Consider the following 21,744-nt stretch of genomic DNA (forward strand, 5'->3'; position numbering starts at 1 on the left):
AATGAGATAAACATGCCAGTAAAACAAGGATATACAGTAGGTTGAGTCACTGCCATTCATTTTACAGTTAGATGCCCTTTCCCTCTGAAACACCTGCACATTTTATAGTCATTGTGCCTTAGGGGTAAGCATCACCTTATTTTCACCTTTGCCTGTACTGTCAGGATTTGTGTAAGAACTGCTCACCCTCAGCCTAGATTACAGTTAGTGGAAAGATACAGGCTTTTTGTGCTATGACTCAGCAGTTCAGTGTTTTAATGTCTGCTTTAAGATGAGATCACTCAATTTCCTTTATTATTTCTCTCTAATAACTGTAAAGGGTGTCTGGAGTATTTGAGGTAGAGAAATTCATATCTATATTGTTGATACTTGAACTGGAGCTAACTCTTTGCTGCTTCATGACTGTCTGTATTAGATAGGATGAATCTCATCTCCATAGTGCCTTTTAATTTGTCCTTTGCTGCAGTTGTTCAGTATTGCCATCACTTGGCACCATTAGGCTCCACTCTCAGCCTGCACTCCTTTTTGTGAGGGCCTGAAGGCCTGGGACCCAAGAGGAGAACCAGCAACAGAGGCTGGGAAAATTGAAGCTATCTGAACATGACTACTTGTGGGCATTGGAAGTTGTGATTAATCCAAGTCTGATCTGATCTGCAGTCTGGACTCTGACATGGAAATGCTGCACTGGTGCTAAGACTGGATCTGTAGACCACCACAGTGTCTAGCATGGCCAAGGGGAATGGCCATCACATGAAGGGAGTGATGGATGTGCCTGCTCTCATACACACTGAATTTTACACTGAATGGTGCCTAGTAGCCTTTCCCTGGTGTCACTGGCAGGATGGATTATGAAGGCTGAGGTTTCTGGACACTGAGAAAAATCTATGTACCAAGTCAGTTTGAAAGATTACTTCCCTGCTCCCTAGTATGGCATCCTTTGAACTCCCCAGAGAACAAACACCATCACTGAATGTTTCTGTAACCTATCAGTTTCAGTGACTACTACTAAAATACCTAGTGAATAAACATTGCAATACTCTGATATTTTAGAGTCCTATCTCTCTAAGGGCTTCGGAGTACTTCACAGACACGCGCTCAGAACATACTAGATAAGGTCCTGCATCCTGAAGTAATTAATGAACCACCCTGTTCAATTTCCCAGGTGACACCCCTACTTATCCCTAACGATCAGAAAACAACTCAAGCTCTGGCGATATTATAAGAACGTTTGTTGTTTTATTCTTTTTGGTGGGTACAAAAACCACAGTTTCTTACACAGAACGAGATTATAAATAATATCTGTAACATGAGTGACCCGTAGTCTCTTTTGATTCTACACTGCAGACTGATGATGTATTCTAAACATTTTTTCATTTTCTTTCTTGTATTAGACAGATGCAAATCTGTGGAACACGGAATGATGGAACAGAATGAAGGTAACAGCAAACAAGAGGATGACCAACAACTTTTATAAAAAAAAAGTCTCTGAATTTTATTACAGTGATGGCATTTTATATCAATTATTGCAATGAATTGTTCCCTAAGATGGTTAGAAAAAAGAATTGTGTTGTCCTCTACCGAATTTACATCAGTTAAAAAGCAAGCACGTTTCAATATTCCTCTTTTTTCAAAGAAAATGTAAATAATTTCTTTATTTTTTTCACAGGATTTACATATTTATTATTTTCTTATCACAGTTTAGTGATTCATTTCTACAGCTGAACAGCTGAATATTCTTCCATTGTATATATTGATGTTCTGGAGACACAGGTTAGCATGTTCATTGACTTCTATAGCTATTTTTCTCTCTTTGTCAAGACAAAGACTGAAATGTTGTCTTTTCTGAGCATGTTCTTCACAGTTTAATGCGCTAAATTGGAAAGTCTTATTAGTTTTTAGTCCACTCAAGTGAAATTTGTTGCTGTTAATACACCCTTCCCAGCCCCCTCCCCCAACAAAACTAAATTATGAATTTTCCTGATATAAAATCTGAGTTTGGGTTTCCGAGCTGAGCTCATGCACACATTGTTGCTGATGATGACTGGCGCATTTGGACGTACTTCCCTTTCTCAGCCAAATTATTAGTTCATCAATGACACTCCCATGTCGTTACAGTCTGTGCTGTGTTCCCATCAGTCACCAACACAGTTTAATTAAGGCACTCGATTATTTTTTTGGTTTTTATGGTAGGTCCGATGCAATTACAGCCAATCCTGAACTTTGTCTAATTGCAGTTCCGGAATGCACAGCCTTCGGGCAGTCGGGAGTCAATACGCGGCCATTTTCACCCACACTCCCTGTGATGGATAATCTGGCTTTGTTTCGTATGGCTTCAGAAAAGGTAAGCTATGATCAAAAATAAAGGAGAAGAGAAAAAAATGTGTTAGAAAGGTTCTGCCCTTCAAGAAACCAGAACACAGCAAACACCAAAATATTAAATTGTAGACATCTGCATTTTTTTTTTCATTTTAACATTATAGTTAATAATAATCATATATATAAAATACATAGCATACTAGGGGGAAAAGGCTCAAAATTCTGAAGGTAAATTTTATTACAATAAATCATTATCCATTTAAATATAAATTCCAAATTTGATCAGGAAATTAACAGAAGAAGGAATACTTTCATGTAAAGTACTTCAAACTACATTCATATATTGTGAAATGAGAGTCAAGAACTTTCATGAACCTGAAAGTATTAGCACCTTTGAATAGTCATGCACGAGTATTTGTAGACTGAGACCTTCAACAAGGTATTTCAAGGTAAAAAAAAAAAAAAAAAAGAAAACCTACTGAAAATTGCTTATAAATCGGTATAGCTCTTTCAGTTATCTTTGTGATAATTCCATGGATCAAATTTAAAGAAATTATTACTTCTACTCATAATGCATCCATTCACAAATCTCTTTTCGTATATGCATTTTGCTGTAATCAGGGAAGGTAAAAACTTCCAAAGGAAATACAGTTCACTGAGAGAAAACACATTTTCTATAGTTTTCTACATTAGGAATAAATTTTCCACAAGAGGATTTAAAGTCCTGCTACCTCAAAATCATTACCTTCAGATAAGTCAAACAAAATATCTTGTTTAGAGACTGATTGCCTCAGACAGAAGAAAAAACATTTATAGTTATTCCATTTAACTTCAGCCATCCAAAAATAAGGAATCTAATCTAATAGGGCTCTCTTGTGCACCTGGCACAGCAGGCATCCAAACTACATTGTATTGAAACAGATTTCAAAGTTACTGTGTTAAGATAATAATTAGTGGGTAATTCTCATTTCTAGCCAACAGAAGCCATACTCTATGCAACTAACTCTTGTAACTGATATGCAGGGATGCAGTCTGGAATACTGATTGGAAAGAGTGGGATGCAGGAGAGTGCATTCACATAGGAGCAAAGGGATGACAAACATAAAATCATTTTATTTGCCTTGTTACTGATCTGTGCATTTAGAGCTTTGTCCCTCTGAGCCCAGTTTCTCCTTCCAAGGTAGCAATGAAATCCTAAGCTGAGATAAGGGAGATTCCTTAAAACTCCCATTCTCTGGGCACACCTCTAAGAAATGCACCCGCCTCAAATTGCATTGCTGTTACTAGCTCCTTCAAAGAAGAATTCTTTGCCCTTATGGCACAGTAGGATACATATAACTGGAACTTCCCAAATCAATTGCTGTAAAAATCTCAGGATAAGGCCCAGCTTACAAAAGGTGTTATGGCATTCTCCTCAAGCTGAAAACTTTGGCTTTGTTAACCATCAATCACAATATCCAAAAGTAATCCTTTGAAAAGTCTCCCTGCTGCTGCAGTACTCTGTGGCAGGGACTGTTACCCAGCAGATCTTGTCCTAATTCAACAGCTAGATATAAAAATTGAGAAATAGGTAACAAGTGAGTGAGGACCTGGGCCCACACAGAGTTCTACTGAATACAAAAGACTTCAGCTACACCCAGCAGCAAATAAAAAACAACATTTGCAAAGCACAGATACAGTGCAATGTGGTGGAACTCCACATGGTGCATGTCCTGTTGCAAATGTGCATCGAGGATCGTCTGTCTGCAGAAATGCACAGAACGTGTTTTGGTCAATGGCAAGAAAAAGGTCTTTAGCTGAGTTCTGGGGAGGGATGGGAGACCAGATCAGATCAGAATGCAGACTGGGCTGGAAACAGGACAGCCTACTCCAGATTGGTAAATTTCCCAGCAGATTGCCATTGTGTATAGCATCTCTCCATCCCTTTGCCACTGGGAAATCAGAGCTCATGTTGACAGGGGATATGTGAGCTATGCGAAAGTTTATGTTTTTCTAGCTCTGCAGCTTTCTGGCCATTGACAACATGCTTGGGACAGAAAAACACTGAAAAAGGAATCTACAGAAAAAAAAGAAAAAGAAAAAAAAAGAAAAAAAAAGAAAAAAGAAAAAAGAGAAGCAAATGAGAAAAAGAATTTCTTAGCAGCCTTCCATGGAACAACAGAAAAAGCTGCAGTACAGCAACTCCTCTCTGCTCACAGCACAGGGTAACAACAACTCAGCAGCACTGCAGGAAACAACCCAGACAGTCGACAAAGCCAGCAGGAGCAGGTCAAACTTGTACTCAGGAAGGTGCCATAAAGCAAACTAACCAGATATGTGTCTGCGTTTTATTTCAAACTAAGCTGCGGGTAATGAGCCAAGCTAATACTGTGCTTGATTGTGCTGTTACAATTTCAGATTTATGGTTGGCTTTAAAAATGGTTTCAGGAGAGGCTGGGATAAGAGGGAAAACTCTTGGCATTTGCTACGAATGTTAGGAAGTCACTGTTCAGTAAGCGTACGCAGTTAGTAGCGTTAGTTTCAAACTCAGAGGTAGTTAGTTTTCATATTAATGTCATTAGTTTTGATTAAACTAGTTGTTCACTTAATCACATGAAAATGTTGACTGTCCTGTTCCCAGCGGGAAATAGGAATGTAGGAAGCTTCTCTCCTCACTCTATGTAGTGTAAGTACCCAGTTGCTGGGTTTCTTTGTTGTTTAGATTTCTCTAGCACCTGGGTCACCTGGGAATGTCTTTGCACAGATATGGAAGATGAACTTTCAAATACTTTTACTATATGGAATATGAAATTGGAAGTATATAAGTCAAGATAAGTACATTGCAGATTTGCAGATTTACTGAGCTGTCTTTTACAATTTGGCCTTGTTAGCCATTCATTTTGCAATTTCATACAAATATTATATATATATATGTATATATATTATATATATATATGTAAATTTTGTAGTTAATTTGATCGGTTATAACCAGCACAAGGTGGGAGCACAAGCAAAAGCAGTGGAGCTGGGAGCTGGCTGGTGAGTCTCATGGCCAACTGAGGACCATGGCGGTGGTGGTGGCTAGGAAGGTGCCTCTGGGACAGCCCCTTTGTCACTCATGGATTTGATGGGACCAACCCAGCAGTGGTTTTCTCTGAGCAGCTGAAGAGAAGGGTGTTGGCTCCGCATTGCTTCCAGACTATCAGGTTGACTGGCTTACAAATAAATGAAAATGGAAAAGTGCTGCTCTGGGAAAGGGAAGGGATTGCTCCCACTTCAGAGCATGCTTCCTTCCCTGCCAAGGGCAGATGCTGTAGTCTGTCATCCCTTCTGAACATCTTTACCATACATTTGTATAGTAGCCTTACGCTTCCATTTTCTGCTTCCTCTCAGACTGGTGAATTTCCCTGTGGCTACGCGTTTCTTACTGGATTCAATTAGAAGAAAAAAATAGTAATAAATGTTAATTTCCAAGTGGGTTATTTAAGCTGTTTTCTATCAGTTTAACAAATAAATAATTAAAACCATTTGATGTCAGCTTAAAAATAAGCATGTTGGTTACTTATGCAGGTTAGAACAGCCAAGCATCTTTCCGTATTAGCAAGTTTTAGTTCTAGTATGATCCCTTTACCCCTCGGATAAATGAACACATCCGAGGTTTTGAGGTGCTAAATGCAGGCATATATCTGCAGAAATACATGTGTGCAGCACTGTGGCTCTGTGCTGCTGTGGGCTGGCAGAGGTCTATTAGCAGTGTGGGCAGGAGAGGGCACATGGGTGGCAGTGCACTGCTGGTGAGTGTGACCTCACCTCAGCAGGCTGCCTCCGACAAGCATAAGCTTTTCTATGTCAGGTTAATGTGCTAACATTTCTCCAGTAACTGATACAGCAAACAAGATAAGGAGAAAGAAGAATTTCTGGAATCTTAATAGAGAATAAATATCTGCTCAAAAATCCAAAGCAATTTCCTTTTTTTTTTTTTTTTAATTTTAAATGCCTGCACCCTGAAATGTTTTTTAAAGTGTTATCAGAAGTTACCACTGGCACAAAGATGAATTTTCAATAAAATAAAATGCTGGCTTTAAGAAATTAGTTGTCAATATGGACTAGATTTGCTTATAAAAGGACACTTATCATTGGAACTTCTTGACATGTGCACACATTGTTCTTTGTACTGGCCTAGGGATGCTCTCAGTGATGGGCACTAAAGAATTCTAGGGAAAGGATTTTTTTTTTTTTCACAATTATGTTCATGGGATTATTTCATGGAATCAAAGAATGTCTTAGGTTGGAAGGGGCCTTAAAGCCCATACACTTCCTATGTAGTTGCCATGGGCAGGGTTGCCAATTGCTAAATCAAGCACTAGATCAGGTTGCCCAGGGTTCCCTCCAACCTGGCCTTGAACAACTCCAGGGGTGGGGCATCCACAGCATCTCCGGGCAGCCTGTGCCAGGGCCCCACTTCTTTTTAAGACCTTTGTTACAGAGAGCTTGGGGATATTGTCACAGTACTGACTACTGACCTGCACCCCTGGAGCCATGATGACACCTGCTTAGCTGGGTGATCCATCAGCAAACTGATGCTTTGCTGTGCACAAATCAGGCACAGTAGGATATCAGGTTCCAAGACAATGCACATGTACCCAGGGCCAGGAGTTGTATACAACAGGGAACCAAAGAAAACCGCACCACAACACGTTTGGGAAACTCCCCAGCCAGCGCATGCCAAGCCCCCCCTTACCGCGAGAACCCACCTATTCCTTGCAGCGCTCCAGCTACCATGCTCAAGCACCATGCTCTGCTCACTCTGTGTCTGCTCTGTACTGTATGGTTCGGTACTGTACCGGCTGTGCCTTTAGCCTGTATGCTCCTCGGGACAGGGACCTGTTATGTGCTTGGCACACTTCACCTATAGTACAGCGCCGTGTACTCCAGCGCTATATGAATAATAAATAAAGAATAATAATCGCATCTCCAGTTGTTTCCTCTGAGTTTGTTTCTAGGTGGCAACATAACATTTCTATTCATCTCGTTTCACTTCATTTTAGTCTGTTACTTCCTCCACAGGGATAGCTCAGTGATTTCAGGAGGATATCGCTGTTTGTTAGAAGAGACAGAGATTGCTGTGTGCAAAGGAAGGGGGCTCAAGGTAGCAATGAGATGGCAGCGTCCTAGCAGCACCCCTGTTACAAAGCAGCCAGAACAGCTTGGAAGCTATGGAAGAGTTATGTTTAGAAGCTGCGTGCCATTTCCAAAGGTCAGGGAGCTGATTTGACTATTTTACTAATGATTAGTTGGCAAGATAATCACTGCATGGATGAGATCAAATGCATTAGTAAACTACTCCTGCATGCTTTCTGAAGGGAACTATTCAGGATGCAGCTCAGCAATTATCAGCATTTCAGTCTGAAATCACTGCATGAGCATCTGAAAACTCTGAGTCTTGAGCAAGGAAAAGGGCATATGTTACTGAAAGCTGAGGACAGTAGTTCAAGTCTGTTCAGCGGTTAGTGAATTTTGGTGGTTATTACGGTGGACAAAGCTTGACCTGAAGCAGGAGACTGGGGGGGTGTGGGGGGGAGGGAAGCCACACAATTAGCATAAAACACATACCGAAGAGAGGGTGAAGGGGAAGGGTGGTGAGGAGGAGGAGAAGGTAAAACAACATTTAGACTTCTTGTAACAGTGCCTTGTCTTCCATTAGGTTAACTATGGTTCAGTGATGTTGCCTATCCTAAATCCTCATTGTAAGGAAGATCCAGTTAGGGCCAACAGAGAATAAAAGCTTACATCAATTTGTCACCAGTAGAGTGCCAACCTTTAGGAGGACAGACTGGCCAATCAGGTAATTAAACAATGGCCCTCTGGATATGTATTTTAGGACCTCAATTTCAAATAGCTGTCATCTCCCAACAGATTGAATAACACTGGGTTGTTATAAAGGTAATTTTTGTGTTAAAAATTTCTTGTAATGCAGATGTCTATTAGCAACATAGAATAGTATACTGTACATCTGCAGCCAAAAAAACTGAACCACTTTGCACTGAAGTTTTCCAAAATATAAAGCTCTGTTCAGAAGCAAGCACCACTAGACAGACATGTCACAACACTGCAGTACAAGATGCATCACCCACTCACTGTAGTAGGCCCTAAGTCCTACCCCTAAATTTTAATACTTTCGGTTCCATATACGTTGTAACCTTCTCTATAAGTTGCTAAATTCTGGGTATTCTGCGAGGAAGTTGGGTTAAAAGTCTGTGCACTCTTTGCCACCTTCATTCGTTTCGCCTCTGCCCTGGACTTGTAACAGAACTCTATCAAAGCCACCAGCATTGCCAAGCCCAAGCCTCCAACCAGAATGTAGAAGACTCCAGCAACGTTGCTGAGACTCAAGGCACTCGTCTTGTCCTGGGGAAACAGAAGCAACACAGTTAACTCCAGCATCCAGACCCCTGCAGCACAAGCTACACATTCAATCATCGGAAATAGAAATAAGCAACAACATTTAGCTGAAATTAAGTGACCATCGTTTACATGCCTCTCACAAAACTTTACCTATTGGGATCTATAAAATGCATTTTAAGCACCTACTTTTCCTGGTCAACATAGAAGTATCATAAATCTATTGCCAGTATATCAGGATGTCATTGTTTACTTATTGCCAAGGATTATTTCCACTAGCTGGAGAATTTAACAATGACACATCCAGTCCTCGTTAGGGCACATTTTAACACTGGCATCAAACTGCATTTACACAAAGCTCTTTAAAAGCTTTGGAATCCAGAAATCCATTTACATTAAACAAGATTCTGTTTGATCTTCACTAAAAGACAATTTTCACTTGTAGTAGGCATTGCTGTTAATTTAAAAGATCCAGCCTGACTTTCTGCTAAAAGGTAAGAATAACAAGTGAGGCTTAAGTTATTGGAACAAACACTTCTTGAAAGTGCACACTGTGCCATACACATCATCATATATTTGCCTCTTGCTGCTTATTGTATTTTGTTTCCATTCTATTCTAGATACAGATCTGGAACATGCCCATGGACTACTAAGGCTCTGCAGTTATACAATTTTATAACAAGTGATTTATTAAACCTTACACAGTATTTGTAATTTAGAAAACTATTACACAACATTCTCTATCAAATTTATAAATATACAACATTTGATAAACAATCACCTTTTCAGACTTACTGTTGTAAATATTTATTCTACATTTCTCTATACTTCACTGCTTAGTTATGATTCACATATGCTATGATTTGAAATCCACGTGCATTTTATAGCACAGTTCTCAAGGAACTCTCTCAGGATTGACTCCCATATACTATTATTGTGTGCCTTAAGATACTTATAAAGCTATATTCTTATGCAGACTATATAATCTTTACCTAAAGTAAGGAGAGTACTTAACTTCCAATTATAATTTGTATGAAAAATTAACTTATTGTCAGTATTTGAGTTTAATTTAAAGAGGCACTATTAGTTGTGCAGTCAGGAGACCAGCACAGTAGCAATTCCCATAGATGTAAAGAGGTATTCTGGTCGTACAGATGGGGTTCTGCTTTGTCTCTTTTTAGCTGGATAAGATGATTCTGAATGCCTTGTACGTGACTTATTTCCTCTGGTGATAACTGTTAACACGGTGCTTGGGAACAGGGAGCAGGCTGGGAAGAATCTGATCTAAAGGACACAGTGCACTGAGGCTTTCTCAGCCATGCTCTATGGGTGCCCTGCCATCCTCTTTATGGTTTTCACTCTTTTCTCCAAAACACTTGCAAGAAAAAGCAAAATGTGTAGGGCATGGACCCAGCAGTCATGGCCCTCAGGCTGTCCTCCCAGCTCTGGGCATCATGAAGACAGCACACAGAGCTGGCACTGACTGTGGTGCACCAGAGAAACGCCTGCTTCTGGGCTTGTCCCCAGGGGAAATGTCAGTTTCCACTCCCCAGAGCTGCAAGGATTACTTTGGGAATGGACTAGGGTAAATTTAAAAAGCAAAAGAAGGCAGTGAATTACTGAAGACTTTCACTCCAAAGCTCAAATTAGGACTACCTTGATTCCTCAAGGAGCCGGAGACCTCCCTAATAGGATCCAGGCACAGCCATCCTCTGCACAGAGAACAAAGGAAAGCTTAGTGTTTCCTCCTGTCTGAAAACAGGAAGACAGCCAGCTCTGAAAGGAGAACACATGGATGAAGCCAAGCCATACAGCTCCTGGGCTGCAGAGGGGGACAGAGCATCCCCATACACAGGATGGAAAAATACAACTCAAACTGCCTCCCTCAAAAAAAAACAACAACAACCCTGCCTTATAACTCTTCAATGGAGAAGAAAAGGCAGGAGGGTATGAGGTGGTTTAGGGTGATTTATACTGCTGAATACTTCAAATAGCAATAGTGCTTCTTTAAACTAAACCATGACCCCCATCAAGATGAGGCCAAGCCAATTCGCTCCGTGAGTGTCTACAGCTGCTTATTTTACTTCTAAGTAATTTTGTTCATTACTCCCTTTACTGCTTTGTGAACACGATAGTAGGTCCCGAACTGCAGCGACTGACCTTACTTCCAGAGTCCTTGGGTCCACATTCACCTTTATCGTACCACCATTTGTTTTTCAGCTTGTCTAAGACGCCTGCCTCACTGAGTTTCAAAACGGCAAGGTTTACAGGAGTTCTTCACGTGGAAAATAACATAAATAACATTATATATGTTATTTTATGTTATTCAAGTAAAACTACATAGAATCGCATTGCAAAGTGACAGAGCAGAGGCCACAGTGGGTGCTATGTCATGTACTGTTGGCCCAGGTTTAGAGACAGACATACGACCGGGACCTGCTCCATCGCTTTAGGTAACAGGCACATACTGCTGGGGAAGATTTGTAAATAAATGGTATGCAATTACTGTGAACCCAAAACTATTGGCTTAAACACATTAACAACATAGCCTCCAGAGACATAATGCAATACATTTGTATATATGACTTAAGAAACATTGTGTTCCTTGCTTTAGATCCATTTGTGGTTTGCACACATACAAACTAGTGATGTGACTTGGCCATAGCTATTTCATTTACTGCCCTCAAAATGAAGTTGGCAAGAGAAGGAGCAGCTCCTGCCGGCTGCCACTGCAGCCCCTGGCCTGGCCCTGCCCTCTCTCTGAGTGCCAACTGCCACTGCCCCGTGCCTCTGCTGAGATCACCACTACCAGGATTGCATTTCCATATTCTATTCCAACACTTTTTTCAATCTCAAGGCTTTTCATTCAATCTCACTTATTCAAAAAAGTCTTTGAGGGGTCCCAGGTTCATTATTAATTACTGCTTGGGGTGTCTTTTCTTTCTTGAGGCATTTACTGTGGGTGACACAATGGAATTCGACATTAAGATGAAACCTCATCTTATGCCTCAAAGCCTCAAAGTGCTATGACGATGCCCCGCTTCATGTAGTTGTAGCAGTTTATTTTCTCAAAACCTATCAAATGATTAAGCCTTATTTTCCATACTTTCTGCTTTGAAACATCGACTGTTTAATTCTTAACGTGATAGGCATATAGTTATCTATTTATGTGCAGGTGTGCATGCAAATACAATATATATAAGAGAAGGAGGCAGATAAACACAAGCAGCATGTGACAGATAGGCTGCTGGTGATAATGGATGACATAGAGACTGATCTTGTGTGTGCCAGCAGATTCCTGTGGTACCATTAATCTCTCATAATGCACCATAATCTGTACCCTGCTAAAATGTCAAATCATGAATTCAAAACTTAAAATCAGAATAGACAACGCAGTGCAAACATGAATTGTGACAGAGCAACTGAGTTGACTAAAGTAGATATTTCAAAGAGAAAAGTGGCTTTTACTTACACTCCATAACTGGTTTCACTGGAAAGTCCCAACGGTTTATACATATTTGTGTATGTATTAACATACATATATTTCATCTACACATAAGAGCTCCTGAAACTTGTTTGCAGCTATTAGCTTAAGGGATCCTGGCTTTCAATGTTTTCTGGTTGCTCTCTGTATATATTTGTATATAGTGTGAGCTTCACCTCACTTCAGCATTCCAACCAAAAGTTATGCCTGTCCAGGCTTCTCTGTAGTTAAAACAAAAAGATGGGTTGATCTACCAGTTTTAAGGGAGGTTGAAGCATACCATCCAGATTTACTATTGAGGAGGCCTCAGTGTCGCATCAAAATGACAACTTTTGACAGCTACAGCTGGGTGAGAAAATCCCGAGGAACTCTGGAGTGATCTCCTTAAAGAAAGGAAATGCTTCAGCCACTTTCCAAATCCCACACACATATGGAACGGGGTGCTGGTAGCATGGATTTCTCAATCTTTTTTCAGTATTTGAACTTACATTTTGCCTTCAGGTTCCTTGGCATCAGGTTGTGCAGGCTGAAAGTGGGATGTGCAAGTCCCTGAGGGAAAGAAGCGGGCAGCAGCTTGAGATGCAGGCATGTTGCCTGGCAATATGATCCTCTGTTTGCTTTGAATACAAGTGTGAAATAATTAATATTATCTGGATAGCCCTCATTTGTGACTTGCCATGCACTGGCACTGGGACGCATTTCAGTGCTCCCAAATCCCAGCTGTGTAACAGCACTGGTTGTGACAAGGGTTGGGGACATCTAGGTACTGTTCTTACACAGACAATCAGAAGCTTGTGAAGCTACTGCAGACTAAACTGATTAAACTGGTGCAATAGCTGGGGCTCTGTATGAGCTATCAAGACCAGCAGAGAGTTTAGACAAGTCAGAAGACAGATGTTTCCCAGACATTTCTTTTGCCCAGCACACGCAGTTCAGGTATATATAACCCGATACAGGCAGGGATTTTTTTCTTTGCCATTGTAATTCCTTTAATGCCAGCCTTTCTGCACTGTCTCTCAGGTTTTCCTTTGGGAAGAGCAATCAATTTCACACTTAAAATCACCGTACTATCAACAATAAATAACTGAATGCAATGGCGAGCACAGATGAGGCAATTCATTCCTAGTCTTCCCTGAAACACAGCCAGTCATGTCTCAGAGGCCAGGCCCATGTTCCTCCTCTCCACTATTTTTGCTGAAACTCTTCCTGAATCCCAGCGTAAATCAGCCAGGCATGATGGGACAAGTTCACACTCAAACCAGTAAGTAAAGCCCAACTGAGTGGCTGCAGATTTGAAAATGAAAATTTCAGCTTATGGTTTTCAGAACACCAGCATATATATCTGCTTGCAGTCACCGGAAGAGATTGCCAGTGTGGTGACTTCTGGTGGATTTTAGGCTGTTTTGCTTGGTTTTAAACTTTAGTAGGAGATTTTCAGCAGCTGCCATGGGAGATGAATGCCCACATCACCTTGGCTTTCAGGGCAAGTTGACTATCTAAGACATCTTTCCTTCTCTGAAAACCTCTCCAAATAAGCATCATTTTGATCATGCCAGTTGTACACGACAATGTGTTACTATAGTGCTCACACAACTGGTTGCTGAATAGTCCCACTGAGATTAAAAGGAGCAGAAATTAAGAATCTTTATGATCTACTGTACATGAGCAAGAGCAATCAACTTGAATCATATACTGAGGACAAATTCAGCATTTAGAATTAAATTTCCCATGAAGTTCAGTCTCCTATGCTCAATATTACAGCAGAAAATGACAACACTTTTTTTTTTTCTCAGTTTGTTTAGCAATTTTTGAATTATGAATGCTGGGCTAAATTTTTAACTAAAGTAAGCTGGCAGAATTAATGAAAGTCAGTGTAGTTTTTCCAGAGCGTAGCTCCTGAGAACCACTCTTATTATATATTATTGTTATATATGTAGAATCCATCTGTGCAAACCCACAGAAGGATAATATTAAAAAAAAGATAACTACAAAAACATTTATATATGGAGACAAGTTTGTTCCATTTAGCTACAGTGTAAAAATGCTATGTGATGTAGCAGAGACCATGCTCTTCCATATGCTGAAGACAGTGGTGGCACAGCCTGACCTGAGAGCAGGAACAGTGGTTTTCAACCTTCTCAACATGTCCTCAGTCGCCCCTCTTGGCATCTTCACATCTTGGATGTTCCTCCCATCCTGTCCTCCATCACTTCCATCACTTACTATTGGAAGGACTGTTAAGAGCCCAAGGCTGAATCTGGTGCCAGCAACTTCAGCAAAATCAAAGTGACATTAATGAAGTTCTGAGCTCCTTGTGTACAGGACAATGAATGAGAAGTTATAGCATTTAAATCACAATGCTGAGTGATTCTGAAACCAGTACAGAATTTTAGGAGACGGATTGTTTAAAAAAAAAGCAATCATGAGTATGCTTTAGGAACTTTTCCATTACCCACTCAGGGCTGATCCATTAATTAAGAGAAAGGTCAGCCTCACCTGCTGAATGAAAAACAAGAGCTGCTGCATTCTCCTGAGGCTGCCAACAGAGACAGAAGGAGAGCTTCACCAGCACAGCTTCGTTCAACCCAGAGATTTATAAAAACTCTGGAATATAATGGTAGAAACTGAGTTTAGATGGCTCTCCATGGACCAAATGGATTTGATGCTGGCATGCAGCTGAGATCAGAAGTAGTATTTTCAGAAGCACTCAAATGACAGACGGATCTCAGCCTTCCCCTCAAATATGACTTTCTTCTGAGGTCACTAAGCCATGGGGAAAGGCAACGCCAGCTACCCAGCTGGTAACACAGTCTTCTGAGGGAAACTGGAAATTGTGGTTCACACTATGAACTTCTTTCTGAATTTTGGAATATTGTTACTTAAAGGGAACAATGAGAGGAGAGGGTACAGATGGGCTTTTAAAAGCACAGAGTGGAAGTAGGAGAAATCTTGGTTTGCAGAGTAACACAAACCTTTAGAGCTCTCATGAAACTCCCTGATTTCTGAAATCCTATGTATTACAATGTGGTTTAGTCAACCTCAGAAAATAACAGCATGGCTGACCAATTAAGATTTAGGTGCTCTGCTGCTTTCAGTAAAAGAAGAATGTTCTTATTTTTCATCATTACAATAGGAAGCTCTGAAATTTGGGCCAGAACTGCTAACAGAGCTCAGACTTTGATCTTCCTAAATTCACAAACAGAAAAGCAGCATTGGGTAGGTTCAGGGCCTGTTGGCAGTTATCAAGTTTGCAACAGAGTTCAGTGTCCTGTTATTCCACTAACAGTCATCTGATAGCATATAAAATTAAAATATTTAGAGCTCCATTAATTCAACTGAAATGATCTTATTGACCTTAATTGACCAGATTCTACAACTGTCTATTGACCTTAATTGACCAAATTCTACAAAGACTGTCACTGAAGAAGGAAATGAATTTTGTAGATGGTAAATGGCTAACCAACAGTTTGGGAAGTCATAGTAGATGCAGTTTAAAAACAAGAAGACCAGATGCTGCAGCAGTGCAGAATTTGAAGAGCAGAGTAATGTGTATTCATCTCCATGATGTGTCCATTCCTTCTGTGTAAGGCTGCTGTAGGCACATGGTAGATCAAAATCACTGGGCTTCCTCTCAACAAATACAGTCCTTTGGCATAGGTCTGGCTACTCTTTCCTCTGTGCATAGGAAAAAAACCACAAATGCTCCTGTCTGTAGTCCTAGGACCACAGGTTGAGCTCCATCACGTTCCTCATTCTTAGCTAGCAATGTCTTGCCTACTTTATTTTCTACTCCTTCATGAAGTCCCACCTTTTTTCATTGACAATGCATTCCTACATCTCTCCTGCACTCACAGATCCTCCTAGTTTCTTCATGAATTGCACTCTGTCTTGTCTTTTTTCTTTTTCTTTTTTTTTTTCTTCTGTTACTTGCCATCTCACCAAATGTGCTCCTCCAGGATCTTGCAGACACATTCCCTGGTTCAGCCCTGCTGCTCCCCTTGTGCTGCTTTGTGATTCAAGCCACCAGTAAGTTAAAATTTTTGGTTTACTACCTAAATTTTACTTCATATTTCAACCACAGTAGATTTGTGAGGAGTCTATTTTTAAGAAAATTGAGATCTTTAAATTATAAGACTCCTTGCCTGTGAATTTTTTAAAAATTAAATACCTTCTCCACTCCCAGTAATGCAAAAATTCAGGGTTGGGTGGAGCTTACCATAGTAGCAACATGGGAGATTCATGGTTCACATGTCAGCCTTCTTAAAAGACACTCATGTCTGCTCCACTTGCACATAAGTGCTATTGAGTCTAATATGCCTATACACTTTGGAACAGAAAATAGAGACCATTTTTGAAACTGTGACTGCTGGCAAGCAGAGCAGTGGGAAAAAAATAGGTAGAGCAGTAGGATTGAAGGTAAAGTGAAGAGGATTAGGACAGCAGTTCTGGGTGAGCGCAGCGCAGCCCAAGGGATGGTCCCTGAGGCCAGGACACAGCATGAAAGAGCAAGGGAACTAGAGAGAAAATAGAAAGAAAAAATATATGTAGGCAATTGTAAATGAAGCTACATAAACTGTATATGACAAATCTGTCAAATTTAATAATCTGTGTCTGACTAACTCTGTGCCTGCACCGTTACCCTGTGCAGTGTTCTCTTATATATTGCTCACACACAAGCACATAAGTATTACTACATGCTGCCTGGCACTGACGGGGCGTTTTCAGTATCATCATCCTTCTCTACTACCACATCTTCCAGTTTCACAGTACCACATCACAGCCCAAAAGGAAGCTGTGATAAGGCCATGAAGCAGTGGCATTGGCCGTGTGGAAGATTTAGAAAGGAAGGAAGAATAAGAAGATGTCATTACCTTACCCTAAAATTGGTAGAAGTGGTAAAAGGCTGTGAATGCCACAGCAGAGAAGGTTGTAAATTCTGGGAAATTCCTGCCTAGTGAATCCTGCCAAGGGAACCACTATGCATTTCTGCTTGCCCATGCAAAGATATTTCAGCTGAAATTTGCCCACCCACTTTAGCTACTCATGAGAAAATCATAATTGGTACCAGTCTGAGTGAGTGCGGGCCCTGCACTAAATTCCTGCTAGGAGGCAGTCACACTGATTTACACCCTTTTTCTTTACTGTCACTGAAAATTATTTTGGGGAGCATAGTGTAAGTGGAAAATAAACCTTAGCTGGTGTTTGTTCCCGAGGGTTTCAAGCTGCTTGTTCACAAGAGAAAGCTCTGAAAAGGCTCATCATGATCTCAAAAGGTGCAGATTTCTGAAAACTGGCAATAGATCTCATAGCAGGGAGTGTTTTAAGAGTTCCCTTTGGGATGCTTAAACAAATGCAAATATTTTTGCTTTGACAGTAATTGCATACACCTCGGTTTCAACTGCAGGTGCTGGCAGTGCCGTGATAGTGGAGAAGCTATTTTGGTTCAGGTTAAACCCCAGCAGATGCACCAATTACTTCACATACTGTTTACCCGCTTTTGGTGACATTGAGGCTAACCTTGGAGTCACCTCCCCCGCTGCCACATTCTCCTTTGTCGTACCACCATTTGTTTTTCAATTTGTCCAAGAGGCCTTGTTCATTCAGTTTTAAAACTGCGAGGTTAACAGCATTTCTTGAAACGATAAAACATATTTTGTAAGAAACTGCACAGCTGTTAAGATGTTAGAAGGAATGAGGACTTAAGCTGTTCATAAGCTTGATCCACACACTAAATAAACCTCTCATTTCCATATTTCAAAGCCCTTTGCAGCATACATGATTGTAGTTACCTTCAAATATGAAAAATGTATTTCCTGTCTAGAAAAGATTTTCAGAATGGCTTGAATTTTAACAAGAAAATTCTATCAACCAACCAAAAGAGTTTTTGCTATAGTGATGATAAAACTCTGTCTGGAATTACAAACAATTTACATAGATTTATTTGAATCTATATTTAGAAGATTTACTTAGTATGTTCCTGGGTTGATTTCTCAATTAGATGGGAAAAATTAATTCCCATGTCCTACACAGGCCAGACGCAGCTGGCTTAGGCTAGGCCCTGTCTGTTGCTACACCTCTTACAGATTTGACATAGAGTAAGTAAGTAATGTGATTGCACATTGCACTGGGGATCGTAGCTCTGGTTTGTGGATCCAGAGGCAGCAGTGAGATGGATGAGGTGCAACCAAACCCAGTTAGCAGCATGCATGCTGGCTGCAGGCAATAGGAAATGATGGGAAAAGTGCCTGGGAACAATGGCATCACATTCTTGAGACACCATACATCTCCAATGGGAGAGAAAGTATTTGTCCTGGTAACTTAACTACTGCTCTTCAGGGACAAGAAGTTGAGAAACATGGAAGTTTCCTATTTGAATGTGTTTAATATTGTCTCTCTGAAGTTTCAGTTCCTGCTCCAAGGACATCTGTGCATTCAACATGCAGGTTAAAGAGCAGTCCCATTGTCTTTGCACAGTAGAGGCTTAGCTGAAATGCAAGACTCTGGGTCTAGCTTTGTCCCAGGGACTTCCTCTTCCCTGGGAGAGCAGCTTGACTCCTTCAACACTGATGTTGGGGAGGAAGGTGGAGATGGAGGACATCTTCCATGGAGACGCTTGGAGACAGGACAGCTAGGCAGAAACTCAAGACACTAGGAAGTCAGCAGAGCTCAGCTAGGTGCGAAAGCACAAGTGGGTGTTCAGGATGTCCTGGTGACTTCTCCCTGAAGGGACTGCATGCACTGCTCTATCACTGCATGGAATGTGATTCCTCTATTACTAGCAGCACAGTGGCACAGGCACAAAGGCCAAAAGGGGCTCCATGACACAGTGCCTTCTATCTTGAGTTTAGTGCTCTTACTCCAGGTGAGAGAAGCACCACTTTGGGTCTGTCCAGGTTTTGTACTCTCTAACATGAAGGCTAATGAGAAGCACCACTTCTATATGGCATGAACTTAAGGCTGTCAGGACCGCATGGAAACTCAGGCAAAAGAAGGGCATGACTGGTCCTAGGATGGGGCTGTTTCTGCCCATGCTTTGAGGTTTTCCTTTTGGTGTCCAGACAGCACTGAGTTTGGATGGCAGAGGGCAGACACCAGAGATGGCCGTACAAACCCTGTGAGGCACCTAGATTTCATATAGGAGTTACAGTCCCTGTGTGGCATTTTAAACTCAGTTGACAACTAATCTGTCAAGGAACTTACACATTTCCTGAGGAAACTTTGCACTTGTTTAAGAGTATGACTTCCTATCCAATAATTTAAAATAAATAACATCTCTGTTTCTTTTTGAAATGTCCGTAGCGCTCCCATGCCTATCAGACGTGCACTGCTTCTCATGCATGTCTGCCCAGGCTTGCTTGTGGATGTGCAGAGATGTGGAACAATGGCATCATATCCTTGAGGCACAACACATCTCTAATAGGAGAGAAGTAGGTGTTCTGGTAGCTTAACTACTGGTCTTTGGGGACAAGAGAAATTGAGAAACATGGAGTTTCCCTCTTAGAAGCTATTTAAAACTGCCAAGATCTGCCTGTCAAGAAATAAGTGTATCTTAATGACATCTTCCTTTCATCAGTTATGAGAGGACACAGCACCTTCAGAGCTCTTGCAGAAAGGTTGGGGAAGAGAGATCCTCTGGTGACAGGAATCCAGTAGATCTTATGGCACCAGAAGCCAACAGAGATTGTAATTCACCCTCACTGGAGATGGCTTGTCTCTTGTCCATGAAGGTCCTTTCTGGTGTTACAGCGGAAATTTTTATCTCCCTCATTAGGAGAGTTATTCTTGGCATATATATATGGACTATGGTATTTCACAGCTCATGGAGTGGAGCATTCCTTGCATCACTGACCCTGCTTTTGGGAGCAGTGTCATCTTTAGGACATACATCCATTGCCTGGTAACAGCTTTTCATACAGCTCTTGCTGGAACCAAGACAGGTCTTCATTGTCTGATCAGGAAGGCTGGAAGCAGCTTTGTGTAGAACTGACCTTACCTAATATAACTGTGGTTACATTTATAAGAGATTTTCATACAGATAAAGAAACTGTCTGCCCCTGAAAGTGCAAATGAGAACTCTAGGCTGTTGTGGGACTGGCATCAGAGGGCTCTTTGTGGATAAAGCTTTAAGGGGAATTTAGCAGCCCGGCTGACAAATGTGATTTTGTATAAGAGCTCTAATTATGGTTTGCACTCCAGAGGGAGAGGAGAAATAACAAAATTGGAATGAAGTTGTTCATTTGTCCCTTTTGTTCTTGGAATCAATTGCTTTTGAGCCAGTTATATTTACTACAGATTTTTCCTGCTCAGCTTTTTGTTTCAGAGCTTATGCTTTTTGCCTCTTTGCCCTTCAGAAAGATAGCAGTGTGGTCAGCCCTGACACTTAATAGCCCCTTTTCTAATATACTAAATGTAAATTTCACTTTTGAAAGTGTTTTAGGACTTAGCCATAAATGAAAATTATCCTAGAAACACTGTTTCTTTGAGGAGGATCAACACTACTTATTCAGAAAATAGCTTCGATAACATTGCTTGAGCTGTCTACAGAGTCAGTGTCAAAACTCCTGCTCCTTTCAAGGGAAACCAGACTAAGGTCTAATTTAATGCTGTTGTGTCTAATTGTCACGCTGGGTAGCAATAACATAAATAGCTGCCTTGAAAGTGCTATAGATGCAGGCAGGAGTGATCACTCCCTAAAGGATGAAATGCATCTCAAAGAACATCGCTAATGCTCCATTCCATGAGTCACGTAAGCACAGTCCTGTTTTAAAGCAGACTGGCAGTCATATCGGTCTATCTGTAAAAGCATCTTCATCTTATTTCCTCTAAGCTACTTTTTTTTTTTTTTTTTTTTTTTAAGTAAGAACACTAAAGCAGGTTAGAGAAAGTTCTCATGCTTTCATAAAACTTATGAAAGTTTTTATTCAATCTTTATATTATCTTGAGTTGCTTGAAACCTTCGAATTTTTTTCAGCACTGTAAATAACTTTAGACTTCAGAGTTTTTCAAGCTTTTCAAGTTAATGTCTACTTTGGCCTTTTACATGGCTATTTAAAGATGAATAAAAAACTTCCAGGCAAATTAGCAAAGACTTCTGCCCAGTGCCCTGAATGTCAAAGTGAAGAAATTCAATGATGTGTGGATAAATGGTGGGAGTAACTACAATTCTCTTAAGGTAGCCAAATACTTTGTCATCTTATCAGGGATGTGCGTGAATGGACAAATGAGATTCGTATCTTATAACAATATAAGTTTTCATGTTTATTTTCAGTGTTGGAGGGGGAGAGCTTGTCAACTGTTTGAATTTATCTTTCAAAACATTGAAAATTGTGAAGGAAAATTTTTCCACAGTGTTTTAGAGAAGCTGCAGCTGGTTGATAGTAATATTAGAATAATAGATAAATAAATGAAACCCATTCATGAGAGGGTTATTTAGTTGGGTTATTAGCCATATCCATAGACACTTTCACAGCACAATAGAGAAATGGAAATAAAAAGGATGACGACGTAAATGTGGATTTAGCTGCAATAATTGTTCTGAAATTATCGGTATTGTTCATAAATGT

The 21,744-nt window shown here is 40.6% G+C and overlaps 1 protein-coding gene across 15 annotated transcripts in view; it reads right to left on the reverse strand.

Moving 5' to 3' along the window:
• Window positions 1-1,214: 1,214 nt before the first annotated feature.
• GRIA4 (glutamate ionotropic receptor AMPA type subunit 4) overlaps window positions 1,215-21,744 on the reverse strand; it is a 222,562-nt gene continuing 202,032 nt past the window's right edge. Inside the window, exons 14-16 of one of the 15 annotated variants that reach the window (NM_001113186.2) lie at window positions 10,858-10,972; window positions 8,569-8,703; window positions 1,215-2,346 (exon numbers count right to left, since the gene is read on the reverse strand). In NM_001113186.2, the coding sequence (NP_001106657.2) occupies window positions 2,182-2,346; window positions 8,569-8,703; window positions 10,858-10,972 (415 nt within the window). In that variant the 3' untranslated portion in view covers window positions 1,215-2,181. Of the gene's footprint in view, window positions 2,347-7,049; window positions 7,233-8,433; window positions 8,704-9,113; window positions 10,973-17,698; window positions 17,814-21,744 lie in introns of those variants that run through there. The other 14 variants (NM_205214.3, XM_040660594.2, XM_040660512.2 and 11 more) reach the window with 14 other exon arrangements.

The sequence above is a fragment of the Gallus gallus genome, chromosome 1 (assembly GCF_016699485.2).
Source record: "Gallus gallus isolate bGalGal1 chromosome 1, bGalGal1.mat.broiler.GRCg7b, whole genome shotgun sequence".
In the NCBI taxonomy this organism is placed as follows: Eukaryota; Metazoa; Chordata; class Aves; order Galliformes; family Phasianidae; genus Gallus; species Gallus gallus.